Below are 13,527 nucleotides of genomic sequence, written 5' to 3'. Positions count from 1 at the left end.
GAAAGAAAAAATTAATTTATCATTCTCCTATTAAAAAAAATAAAGATAACATAAAATCATAATTTCATAGCAGAACATTTAGTAAGTATTTTTATAGGGGGTGAACGTCATTGGATACAGTTACGTGTAATGCACGCACTGAAATAACTTAAGGAAAAAAGCATCATTTGGCTTTCATAATAATATTCATATTTACTACTACCATATATAATATTAATAAACTGTCTTCAATGGTTTAAATCACCTAGCATACCAAAAAAGTTGAGCCACTAGGCAATAACCTACCTTTGGCACTATAAGCCAAACCAAAATTCAGGCAAACATTCTATCAATCATATCATGCCTTCACTATCAACAATTTTCCAAGAAACTCATGTCATTGTTAATGGGGAAATCCAACAGCAATTGCAGTGCAGTGTCGGATGAATCTTCGGACTCGCTCGAACACGACGAATCCGATGGTTCCTCAATGCAAGACTTGATAAAGCTCTTGCACTCTGTTTCCTCGATTGGATTGCTTGCAGGGTTCAATGACCCTGCTATGTTGGGGCAAACATCCATCGTGACGGCCGAAACCGATCCACATTTTGTTGATGAAGATGTCTGCGATATTGGGCTTGGACAAGGATACACAGTTTTATATTCCGTATTTATCTTCCGGAACGATTCACCGACTTCCGAATTCCATAACCGTAGAAAATGATCAGAGTCCGGTTTTGCAATTGGTGGCGAATTTGTTTGCAATGACTCCTTAGAAAGGCGAGCCTCCGCTTCGAGCCTAGCGCTCTCCCATTGAGCCATGTGGCGAGTGGCGGGAGACGTCGGGGCAGCTACGGTTGGACCGCCGCAAGGGGTAAAGGGCTTGTGAGTTTGTGGATCGAGACCCATACAAAGCAGTCGTTTCTTGAGGTGAGTGTTCCATAGGTTCTTAATCTCATTATCCGTTCTTCTCGGTAACTGAGCAGCAATGGCCGCCCACCTGAAATTCATCATGTGCTATTCAGTTAAAAAGCCACAAATTCACCACCCGTCTTGCATAGATTTCATTATTTTTTTTGCTATATGTTATTAAAAAATCATATAACAAATACATATAAAATAATATTTTAGCTAAAATAATAAATGTATTTTTTTAGATTTTACATGAAATTATAAAATGATAAAATATGTAATAATATCTGGTATTTTATACAAAAATGAATCCGCAGTCATTTCTTAACTGAGTTGCCATCCATCTCTAAGTATGGATATTAATATTCGATTATCTGAATATCCCTAAGTATACTCAAATTTAACCCAATTTTACTCTCCCGATTCCTACAAGTCTGTTTCGTATTCTAAAGAAGGCTGATAAAATCCCAACTATAAAAGAAAGAAATACCTATTTCCAAGAATGGCATGAAGCTGAATGACAAGCTTCTCCTCTTCAAGGGTAAAGGGACCCCGTTTTATGTCTGGTCTTAAATAGTTCGTCCATCGAAGCCTGCAACTCTTGCCGCACCGAAGAAGACCTGTAAACCCCCATGAGTTTAAACATAAGCCAACAGAGAAATAGCACACCAAGTTACACTTAGCTCTAAATCGAAACACGCCCATCAACTTGAAATATCAGTAAACTCAAAAAAAAAAAAAAACGAAACCCAATTATATACTAGTGTATAGGAAATCCGAATGAACTCCCCTTTGGTCCTGAAGGAAAACTTCCAAAATGCTTTTAAAGAAGAAGAATAAAAAGGGTTTTCTTGGTACTCAAGTCATAAGGCCAAAAAGGTGAGCAAAAAACACCTGCAAGTTTAGGAAGCGATCGCCAGCTTCCATGGCCACGTTTCTTGATATAATTTGTAAGGATCTCATCTTCTTCAGGTGCCCATGGCCCTTTCTTTAACCCCTTCTTGTCACAACATGGTGTCCTCCCCATCTTTTTTTTTTTGTTCCTTTTATGAATACTGTTTTCAAGCCACAATCACCTTCACACTACACACTAAATTCAACATAATAAAACATAGGCATGATTTTTTTTTTAAAGTAACTTCACTGAGTTCACTGAGTTTTTGTGATTTTTGAGTGACAAGTGTGTTGTGAAGTTAAATCATATAAAGAAATTGAACAAGAGAGAGAGAGAGAGATCTGCTTTAAATGCGAGTTTTGATCTTATCTAGGCAAATCGAAAGTGATTATCAAAGAAATAAATACGATATGAAGTGGGGATGCGATGCCATCATCAGTGAGTTTCAAGCTGGCTTCTGTTGCTAAAAAAACAACAGTGAAACTATTGATGGTTGACGAATACATCATAAACATTAAAGAAACCTGAACCTTGAAAAATCATCATTGAGACAGAAAAATAATGACAAAAAACAACAGTGAAGAGAGTAAATGAGGGTGGGGGGTTCCTTCTTTTGAGGTGTTTCTTTTATTAGTTTCATAGAACTGGAAAAAAAATGAAATTGAAAAAAAATAAAACAAAACAAAGAGAGGGCAGTGAAGATGAAAAGGAAAAACCATTAATGGCAGATTCTATCAGACATAGGACATGGAAACATTTATGGGGAAAGAGAGGGAGTAATGGCTATGAAAAGGACATGCATCACCTTGAAATAATTCACCCCCACATTTTGTTTTTGTTTGTTTAGCGAGAAAATGAAGGAAGAACAAGTTGAACCAAGAATCTTATACTGTTTACTGGGGGACTGAGATGCTAAATAGAAAAGGAATGGTAAGTCTTTTCAGCATTGAAGGAGAAATAAATGTGGTCAATGCAAAGTCAAACAACACATCATGTCAAGTGGGAAGAGAGATTTTGCTGTGCATGTTTGGACCTTGGACTTTGATTTATGGAAAATGGACGAAAGATGTTGTTACAGATAATGTCATGTGTCCATATCTAATATCTATTGTTTATTGTCTATTTTCTCTTTAGCTTTTCTTTCTATTTAGAGAGCATGGATTTTTTTTTGACTTTAACAAGCGAATAATGGGGTGTATACTTTACTATTATTTATGCAATTATTTGTTTTTATAGGTTTATAATATAAATTTAATATTATTTATTATTATGTGTATAAGAAATTTATTTTTTAGAATATGATTTTTTATAATTATTTTAACACCCACAAATATCTAACTCAATGTTATATCAAATACATTAATCCATATCATGCATGTCACAAGTTAGTCCTATAATGTACATACAAAGTACCTCATCACACGAAGACGACAAATTTAGAGTTGAGAGGTTTGACCATAGAATTTATTTAACTCTTGAACCAACCAATCAACCAAATTAAGGCCTCGTTTTCCTATGCTTTATATGAAAAAAGCAATTTTTCATCAAAAGTAATAAAGAACCCATTTCATTTGGTACTAAAATTTTAACTTATTGCAAGTGCTTTTCAGCAGATGAAAAGTAGAAAAATTTAGCTTTTCCAGCTAAAAAGTAGGGTTTTTTATTAAAATGGATTAAAAAAAATTTATGTACTAAAATAGGGTGCCAGAAAACTTATTTACGAAAATAAGGTATTTTTTTCATTGAAGCCCATCTAAGAGGCGCTAATGAATAAAAAAATATTAATTTTTTTCTTTTTTAATAGCGCCTATTAGATAGACGCCAATGAATATTTTATATAAAAAAAATTATAAAATATAATTAAATATTTTCTCGGGTCAGTATATGACCCTTATAATACATAGTATTGGCGCCTATCTCAGAGGCGCCAATGGTGGTGCCTATCTGAGAGGCGCTAATGGTATTATTTTATGTAAAAATTTGTTTCAAAAAATTAATAAATACTGTTAAATAAATACAAAATCAAATAAAATTACATAATATAAATGTTACATTATATAAAAATTAAATGAGTTAACAACAACTATATGATTAAAAAAGTCAGTTATAATTAAACTTTTAATAAAATGATTTTTAATTTTTTTATAAACTTTTATGTTAAACTCACCAAATACTAAACTAAACACAACAATTTATAGCTTAATCCTAAATTACTAATAAATTAAATTTTAAATAATTACAAACACAAAAATTTATAACATAATCCTAAATTACTAACAAATTAATTATAAAATAATTATAATATTCATACAAAATTACAATATTCATACAAACAATATTACAATATTCATACAAAATTACAATATTCATACAAACAATATTACAATATTCATACAAAATTACAAAATTACAATATTCATACAAAATACTAATCTAAAACTATAAATACAAAATTAATTATAAAATAATTACAACATTCATAAAAAATTACAATATTCATACAAAAAATTACACTATTCATACAAAATACTAATCCAAAACTATAAATACAAAATTAATTATAAAATAATTACAATATTCATACAAAATTATAATATTCATACAAAAAGTTACAATATACATACAAAATTACCCATTGGCGCCTCTCCCTATGAGGCACTTTTAATGGTGCCTCCTTATGAGGCGCCTTTAATGGTGCCTCTCTATGAGGTGCCACTCGACTCATTTTCCCCTTTGACTCGTTGATCGTATTTTGATCCGTATTTTTATTTAATTTTTTTAAAAAAATAATATTTTATTTAAAAAAATTAATAACTTTTTATTCATTGACGCCTCTAAGATAAGCACCAATAAAAAAAGTAACTCATTTTCGTAAATAAATTTTCTAACACCTATTTCAGTAAAAAAAATTTTAGCCTAGTAAAAAACCCTAAAAAGTACTTTTGGGTTGTTCTTTTACATTTTTAGCCACACACATTTGAGAAAGAAAATAAGGCTAGTTCTTCTTTGCTGGTGCTGGTGTTCCCGAGGCTACTTTTTTTCCTCCAAATTTTGTTCCATGCTGGTTCTCTGCTAGTGCTGGTGTTCCTTTGCTTGCTGGTTCTTTGTTCCTCTACTGGTGCTTGTTCTTTGTTCCTCTTCTCCACTTCTCAAAAGCCTCTGGTACTTTGTTCCTCTTCTCCCCACCACCGGTGAGTTTATCTTTTTTTTCGTCTGGGTAACTCCATTTTTTCTCACATTTCTTTTACTGCTGGTGATGTCTTGGGAAAGTCTGAATATTTTTTATTTTTTCCTTATTTATGAGGTTATTGAGAAAAATATAGACATTGAAGCAATAAAAGAGAGAAACCAATTAGAATGTTATGTTTTAATCCTCTGCAACAGATCAAAGTACAGGGAAAAATGAGTGTTAAACATAAAAAAATCATACTAATTAACCCTTCCAGAAAAGGAAAAATCTATTTGGTAATAGAAGTAAAATTTCTATATGAAGATTTGACCTTTGGCATGTGAAAACTAAACTAAGAACTACCTATAGCTAAAATTACAAAGAAATTCAAAATAAGAAAGTTCATAAAATAAACCAGAAAATACCCATACCTTTGGACCAAAAAAAGAGTTCTAAAATTTAAAAAAAAAAGTTAATTAAACCAACCTGTGCTTTAATGGGAACTTGACAGAACCCTCTAATTTAGACTTCTTTTCTCTAAAAAAAACCACTCTTTGACCATTAAAACCACTCCTCAAAGCTTGAGGTTCCAACCTCAAATAAGGAAAACTATTCTTTCTCAAACAAAACGCAGAGATTCTCCTGGGAACAAAGGAACGCCACCTTCTTGATTCTTCTTTTGACTATAGTTACAAGCTGTAAACAGATTTGAGTTCCCAAAATTTCAGCCATGCTTAAAATTTCTACATATTTTTTTTCTAACAACAGGAACAGAAATTCAAATTCAAAATTGAAACTCTAAGCTTTATTCCCAAACGAAAATTAAAATACCGAATATGAAAATGAAGCGTTTTAAGAAAAAGTTGCTTCTTTTATCTTTCTCTTTCTTTGTTGAGTAGCATTTTCGGTTCTGTTGGTTATTTTAATATTATACCTATATATAAGACTAATGTGTATATTCTGCTATTATTATTAATTAATGGTGGGAGAGTATATCAAAATGGAGTCACCCATAATATTTTTTTAAATAGTTAATTGATACAAAAAATAGATGTTTCCCTTAGAATAAGGACATACATATCTTTTACTGTTATTTGTTCATGCATACAGTTAAAATTTTGATACATATGTAAATAAATATACTTATGTGACATTTGATTTTCTTGATTGTTTTACTGGCTGAAACGAATCTGTTCGTATACACAATAGATGAGTACTTCGGCGGTTGAAGTTAGTGATGAAAAAGTGAATGCAATGTGGGATAAGAGATTGACTGAAATATTTTGTGATATTTGTATTAAAGAGATATTGAAAGGCAATAGGCCTGGTACTCATTTCACAAAAAATGGATGGTTGAAAATAATGACCACTTTTGAGAAAGAAACGGGCAAGGGTTTTTCACAAAGACAACTTAAAAATAGGTGGGATGCCCTAAAAAAAGAATGGAAAGCTTGGAAGAAACTTAAAAGCGAAGATACTGGTCTAGGGTGGAATCCTATAAAAAGAACTGTTGATGCATCGGATGATTGGTGGGACAGTAGGCTCCAGGTGCATTAATAATTCTTAATATTTTTTATTTTTTCCTTATTTATGAGGTTATTGATAATTACTGTTACTAAACTATCATTTTATATGTAGGTTGTGCCTGAAGCTAAAAAATTTAGAACATCGGGCATTGATCCTGAATTCGAAGCGAAGTTGGACCAAATGTTCATGGGGATAGTTGCAACAGGTGATAAAGCATGGGAACCTTCTTCTGGTACACTCCGTAGTGATTTTTTTGAGGATGTTAACAACAAAATACCTGAAGAGAATGAAGAAGAAAATATGAGAAATGATGTTCACATTTTAAATGATGTTCACATTTCAAATGATGTTCACATTTCAAATGATGTTCACATCTCAAATGATGTTCAAATTGATGGAAACGGTCAAAAAAGAAAAAACCCTGAGATATCAAGTTCACGTTTTAAAACTAGAAGAAAGAAATCTTCAAAGCAAATTGGAGCGATTGCAAGATTGTCTAGTCAAATAGAAAAATTATGCAGTGCAACTGACAATATGAGTCAAGCCACATCTAGTTTGACTCTTGTTATGGATCCATATGGTATTCCACAAGTAGTCAAAATGCTTGACAGCATGTCGGAAGAAGTTCCAAAAGCTAGTCCGCTATACTTTTTCGCACTTAAATTACTGCTCAATAAGGACAAGCGAATTATGTTTTTATCAATTAATCCCAAGATTAGAGCTTTGTAGCTTAAGATGGAAATGGAGGATAGTTGAAAATTTTTTGATCTTCTAGGGTTCAAAGATATCTATTATGTGACTAGCTGACAATGCTAAGCTAGTTTTATCAATAGTTATTTATGTTTGGTTTTTGGATATTGAATTTATGTTCTACTTATTTATGGGTAATCTAGTTCAATTAATAGTTGTTTATGTTTGGTCTTTAGATATTGAATTTATGTTCTACTTATTTTTATTAAATTAGTTTTATCAATAATTGTTTATATATTATTTTACAACGTAAATTTTTTCACAGGTGATAAGTATAGTTGACGATTATAGCGGTGATGAAAGTGATGAAAAAAGAGAAAAGAAAGAGATTTTACAACGCATATAATGTTTTAAACGATTATTTATTGTTGCATCTTCTTCCGTGCAATTATATTACGAGAAGTATATATTGAGGCAACCATGCATGGATTCAAAACAGTCAGGTGAGACATGGATTCGAGAGATCCTTGACGGTCACGAATCACGTTGTATGATTAATTTTAGGATGTCTAAAATGGTATTCACAAGTTTGTTGAGAGTTTTGGAGACAAGATACAACTTGCAAACTTCAAGAAACATATCTTCTAGTGAAATGTTGGGAATTTTTTTATACATCTTGGGCACCAGAGCAAAAGTTTCCCAATGTCGAGAAAGATTTCAAAGGTCTGGATCAACAATAAGTCGACACTTTGCAATTGTGCTTGAGAAAATTTCAAGGATGGTCACTGATCTAATTGCACCTGAAGATCCTTTTTTTAGCTCAATACTCGAACAAATACTTAAAGATTCTAGATTTATGCCGCATTTTAAGGTTAAAATTAAATTTTATATTATTATAGTTTGATATATTTGGTCAACTAAAAATATGCACGAGAGTAATATGATTATTTGTTCAGGATTACATAGGTGCAATTGATGATACTCACATTGCGGGTATTCTTCCACCAAATGAACAAATTCCCTATATTGGAAGAAAAGGTATCCCGACTCAAAATGTTATGGCAGTATGTGATTTTAATGTGTTTTACATTTGTCATGGCTGGATGGGAAGGACCGGCACATGACACTAGAATATTTCTTGATGCAATTCGATATCCAAAATACAAATTTCCGCACCCACCAAATGGTTAGATATTTTATTTATATGTGATTTTTTAAATAATAAAGTATAAGTTATTTAATTGATAATTTTTATAAAAAAAATTCTTGAATTAATTGTTTGTTATATTATGACTTGTAGGAAAATATTATCTTGTTGATTCTGGATATCCTCAAATGAAAGGTTATCTTGGACCCTATAGAGGTCAGCGATATCATTTACCTGACTTTCGTAGAGGTAGACCGATATCTGGTAAAGAAGAGATATTCAATCATTCACATTCATCATTACATAGTGTGATTGAACGAACTTTTAGTGTTTTGAAAAAAAATGGGCCTTTTTAAGGGATATGCCAAGTTATAGTTTTGAAAAGAAAACGATGATCGTTGTTGCTACAATGACGATACACAATTTTATCCGAAAATATGTCGGTCGAAATGATGCAGATTTTTTGGAATACGAAGATATTAACTGGGCATATGAGAATATTATTGATTCAGAAAATGCGCATGGTCGAGAAAATGATGATGATGATGACTACGATGATGATAGTGATGATGACGGTGAATCAAACAATTCAAGCGGTTTTGAAATGGAATTAACAAGAGATGTTATAGCTTCTAGTTTAATGAATTCACTTTAAATTGTAAACGCTGCTGTAAATTTTTAGCATTTATAGTTGGTATATAAATATTATCCCTTTTTAAAACTTTAATCCAAATATATGTAATATTTTAATTTGTTAGGTTTATGTTTTCTATATTATGTTAATATCTAATATGAGTTATATATTCAAATACATTTAAAAATAAAATAATACAAATATGTTAAAAGCATTAATTAAAAATAAAAAATAATTTTTATAATAATACAATTGTGTCAATATCTAATTACAAATATTTAATTATTATATTTAAATATTTAAATATAGTTTATATTCTAATTAAATTTAATAAATAATTAATATTAATTACTTAGAAATATTTAAAATTAATATTATATATTAAAATATTAACAATAAGTTATAATAAATTATTTTTTATATTTTTGCTAAAATATCATAATATTAACTAATTTGAACATTATTTAAATACATATTTGTTACTTTATAATATCATGTCTAAAATGGACATTTTATTCTTCAAAAGCACTTTTTGACAGCAATACCAAACACTCAAATTTTTCAAAAGCACTTCTCAAAAGTACTTTTCCATAACACTTTTCAAAAGCACTTTTCAAAAGTAATGAAAAACTGGCCCTAAATATAATGAAAGTTGACTTTCATGGTTGTCGACTTCCATCCTATAAAAACTTAAATATTCCTCCTTTCTTTCCACTCAAAATTTGTTCAAACCCTTCTAGAAAAACTTCTTTTTTTTTTCTTTTTTACTTTGTGTTTTTAAAAATAGCCAAACACATTGTCAATTAAATCGTCAATATAGTGAAATCTTCAACTTAAATTTTTTATTTTTTTTGTGCTAAAATGTTTTTAAGATTTTGTAAAATTAATATTGTTTTTGTGATTTTTCTTAATAGTCGATAAGTTGAATTCTCTGGACCTGACATAATTTAAAATTCTTGGAGCCCGATCTTTGTTTTGTAGAATGCCTGAAGGATGTCAATTCATATGTGGTATCATTAATGGCAAAGTTCAATATTATTCTAGAGATGGTTACCACCATTGATGGATGGAAACTGAAAACATTTGCATTTCATTTTTTATGAGAGTAGACGATCATTATGCTACAAGATACTACTTTAATAACCAACCTTCTAATTAATAAGGAGGCGGTATTCGCAACTAGTTGCATCAATCCGAAGTACGAGTGTAGTTGGTTGTTGGATGTCGTGACATCAAGGGAGAAATAGAGAATGATTTAGACGAGTGTTGAGTGAAATATATATGGTTGGAAAAGCTTATCAAATTGAACCCTACATTACATGCCATTGTGGAGGAGATGGATTGATACAAACAAAGCTTAGATGCTCTATCTCTCTGTAAGGTCCATACCATGTATCTTCCTCTATTTGACTATTTTAAGGTTGTTGATAGATTAAGTCGAGGTTCTACTACTCTAGCATATTTTTATAGAGCGTTTTGTAAGACAATTTGTGAACTAATCGGCAAAGTAAATGGTTGTTGCTTGCTCTTGCAAACATGGACATGACTATATTCTATTGTATTGGATATTAAAATAGATTTAGAGATCGCTTGGACCATACTTGCTATAGGAGGGATTTGACATAGATGAGTCAAGAAAATGGTAGAAGAGTCAGTATAAAGGTATGTTGATGTTGCATTCACATTCAATGAAATTTTGTATTCCTATTAATGAATATAAATGTATTTGTATATTTTTGCAATTCTAGTATATACCATACTTGAACAACGTAGTGTTTGCCACCATATTGGAGATTGTTTTCCGACGATATGCTTTATTCAAGAAGTAGATGCCCATCACTTGTTATGTACATCGTGGAGTGGTAGCACCTTGATTAGGTAAATTGCCAATTTAGGTCCATCCAATAAATTTCGAAGCATCCCCAAGACATTGAGTAGTTCTAGATGATAAATCTTAAGGGGCAAAATCAATATTGGCCAAGGAGCATGTAGAGTGGGTCCAACTTTAGGTCGGCAAACTAAGCATATATGAGAAAATCATCTAGGATAGTAACTTTTAAGCCTGAAAGGTACATATGAAATGGTTCAATTGGACATGCCATAAGCAATTCTATTTGGCGAAGGAGTATAATGTAGTACGAGAATGTAGCAAACTATCAAGCTATCGATGAGTACATTAGCAAGGTTATTCCTGATCATCCTAAACTCTCCAGCCAAACTTAAAGCCATCAATGTAGTAGTTCAACTATTTTTCCTCTTCGACCTACTATCTTGGTTGGTCCTCCTATCATGTTGTCGAGGGATCCAGTCATGGCAATATATCTTTGTCAATATTCTTAACTTTAGAGATGAAAATGATATTGACAAATCTAGAGTTCCAAATAAGCTTGAACACATTTCAACTCTTGCATCTTAATATTATATTACTTCATTTATTCTATATAAAAACTAAATTACTTTATTTATTTTAAGAAAAATTAAATTAATCCTAATCTATAACCTCATTTATGCCTTAAAAGGCTTAGATTTTTAAAAAAAATTTAGAACCATATGATACGTGACCACTTGGCCAGAGTAATGATATAAAAAAATAATTAAGAATTTTTTATCATCCTTAAAACATTTAAATAAGAGTATTATTTACCTACTTAGGGCTGCAAGCCTAAGATGCAAAATATAGACCCCAAGCTTAGTTTCAAGTTTGATGTGTGTTGCGCTACTGATGTGAAAGCAAAGAATATTATTAAAGGCGCATGGCAATACAGTGATAACAACTTTGTGGATAAGCTTGATAATATGTGTCTTTTGATGGGTCCATGGTAACGTGGTAAATATAATAAGATGAAGAAAGACATTTGAAAACTGAAATACAAGATTGATAGGATCATCGACTCGCCACAAGGAATTAACAGTACGTCAGTTTTGAAAGAAACCCAAAGTAGACTCAATCATCTCTATGCAAAGGAAGAGAAATATTGGTCCCAAAGAGCACGGTCTCTTTGGTTAAAAGAGGGTGACAGAAATACTCGTTACTTCCATGCGGGAGCTACTAGTCAACTGAAGAAAAACAATATTGAAAGGCTAAAAGACTCAAATGGAAACTGGGGGATGGATAATAAAGACATTTGCAATGTTGCTAAAAACTACTTCTGTAATTTGTTTCGGTCTAATAACCATGTTGATTATATCCATGTTTTGAATAATATCAAGGAGTGTGTTACCAAAGAATCCAATAATTGGCTTGCAGAGGTCTACACGGAGAGTGAAATCGTCCAAGCCATTAAGCAGATGGATCCTAGAAAGGCCTCTGGAGTGGATGGTCTCTAGGGGAACTTCTTTAAGTACAACTGGAAAATTGTTGGCAGAGATACTATTCAGTTTTGCCTTGAGATTCTAAACGGGAATAAAGATGTTTCCCCTCTAAATGAAACTATGATAATTCTTATTCCTAAAATTCGTGATCCTAACGACATTACTAATAACCATCCGATTAGCTTATGCAGGTTCATTTATAAGGTCTTCTCCAAAGTACTTGGCAACCGAATCAAAGTTGTTCTCCCTAATTGTATAAGCCCAAATTAGAGCGCGTTTTTCCCTGAGAGAATGATACATGACAATATTTTGATCGGTCACGAATTACTGCACTATCTTTAAAGCTCCAAAAATGGTTCCAATAAAGGCCTCATTGTTAAGCTCGATATGAGCAAAGCTTACGACCGAGTGAAGTGGGACTTCTTGGAGGCGGTAATGTTGAAGATGGGGTTCGGTAATAGTTGGGCAAAAAATCATGAATTGTGTTCGACCTGTCCGTTATATTGTTAAGTGTAACAATACGTTGCCTGATGTTATTATTCTTGAAAAGGGACTTCGTCAAGGAGACCCCCTCTCCCCTTATTTGTTTTTATTTTGCATGGAAGCACTCTCGAGAATGTTTCTTCATGCTCAAGAGAATAATGTCTTACGCGGTATCTGGGCTAGTATCAATGGCCCTAGAATTAACCACCTTTTTTTTTTGCAGACGATGCCCTTATTTTTGTTAAAAATAAAAATTGTGATGTTGTTGCTTTACTTAATATTTTAAAAGATTTTACTACTGTTTCTAGACAGTTGATAAATTTTAGTAAGTCCATGGTTATTTTTAGCCAAAACACTTCAATTGCGCAAAGGTCTAGAGAATTGGTGAGTTACTAAATATAGAAGTTGTGGAGAAACTGGATAACTATTTAGGGTTCCCCCTACCTATTGGTAAGAAAAAATCCTTGGCTTTTCATGAGATTAACAATCGATTGTCATGCAGAATTAATAGCTGGACAAAGAGGCTATTATCATTTAGAGGCAAATAGATTTTTATTAAGGCAATTCTCCAGTCTTTACCAACATATGCAATGTCAATTTTTCTTTCTCTTAAGGGTGTTGTCGAAAATATGCAAACAAAAATAAGTAGAGTTTGGTAGTTTAGCAAAGATCGGGGTAAATTTTAGACAATGCTATCTTAGAAGAAGTTGTGTCACCCTTGTTGTTCCAATAGGGTCGGAAGCGTGTAAATTATTGTACTAAAAATCACACAAAGTTTA

General features: G+C 31.7%; 2 protein-coding genes across 2 annotated transcripts; one reads left to right on the top strand and one right to left on the bottom strand.

Moving 5' to 3' along the window:
* LOC107900895 (transcription factor MYB17) lies at positions 1–2,658 on the bottom strand. Its single transcript, XM_041098283.1, has 3 exons — positions 1,786–2,658; positions 1,382–1,511; positions 1–979 (listed from the first exon to the last, which is right to left on the bottom strand). The coding sequence occupies exons 1-3, from the start codon at positions 1,916–1,918 to the stop codon at positions 352–354; spliced, it is 891 nt and encodes a 296-aa protein (XP_040954217.1). The 5' UTR covers positions 1,919–2,658; the 3' UTR covers positions 1–351.
* Positions 2,659–4,735: 2,077 nt separating this feature from the next.
* LOC107900896 (L10-interacting MYB domain-containing protein) lies at positions 4,736–8,250 on the top strand. The gene is made up of 3 exons (XM_016826671.2): positions 4,736–4,977; positions 6,165–6,503; positions 6,594–8,250. Exons 2-3 carry the CDS (start codon positions 6,165–6,167, stop codon positions 7,209–7,211), a joined length of 957 nt encoding a protein of 318 aa, XP_016682160.2. The 5' UTR covers positions 4,736–4,977; the 3' UTR covers positions 7,212–8,250.
* The last annotated feature ends 5,277 nt before the right edge of the window (positions 8,251–13,527 follow it).

Source organism: Gossypium hirsutum, chromosome D08 (assembly GCF_007990345.1).
Source record: "Gossypium hirsutum isolate 1008001.06 chromosome D08, Gossypium_hirsutum_v2.1, whole genome shotgun sequence".
NCBI lineage: Eukaryota > Viridiplantae > Streptophyta > Magnoliopsida > Malvales > Malvaceae > Gossypium > Gossypium hirsutum.
This window is presented reverse-complemented; position numbering and strand designations above follow the sequence as displayed.

Bases quoted from the DNA above. Each gene is read 5' to 3' on its own strand.
- LOC107900895 (XM_041098283.1), bottom strand. From the start codon at position 1,918: ATGGGGAGGACACCATGTTGTGACAAGAAGGGGTTAAAGAAAGGGCCA. The intron at 1,512-1,785 runs GTGTTTTTTGCT...GGGGGTTTACAG, and splicing joins ATCGCTTCCTAAACTTGCAG to GTCTTCTTCGGTGCGGCAAG. The intron at 980-1,381 runs GTATTTCTTTCT...GATGAATTTCAG, and splicing joins CATGCCATTCTTGGAAATAG to GTGGGCGGCCATTGCTGCTC.
- LOC107900896 (XM_016826671.2), top strand. From the start codon at position 6,165: ATGAGTACTTCGGCGGTTGAAGTTAGTGATGAAAAAGTGAATGCAATG. The intron at 6,504-6,593 runs GTGCATTAATAA...TTTTATATGTAG, and splicing joins GGTGGGACAGTAGGCTCCAG to GTTGTGCCTGAAGCTAAAAA.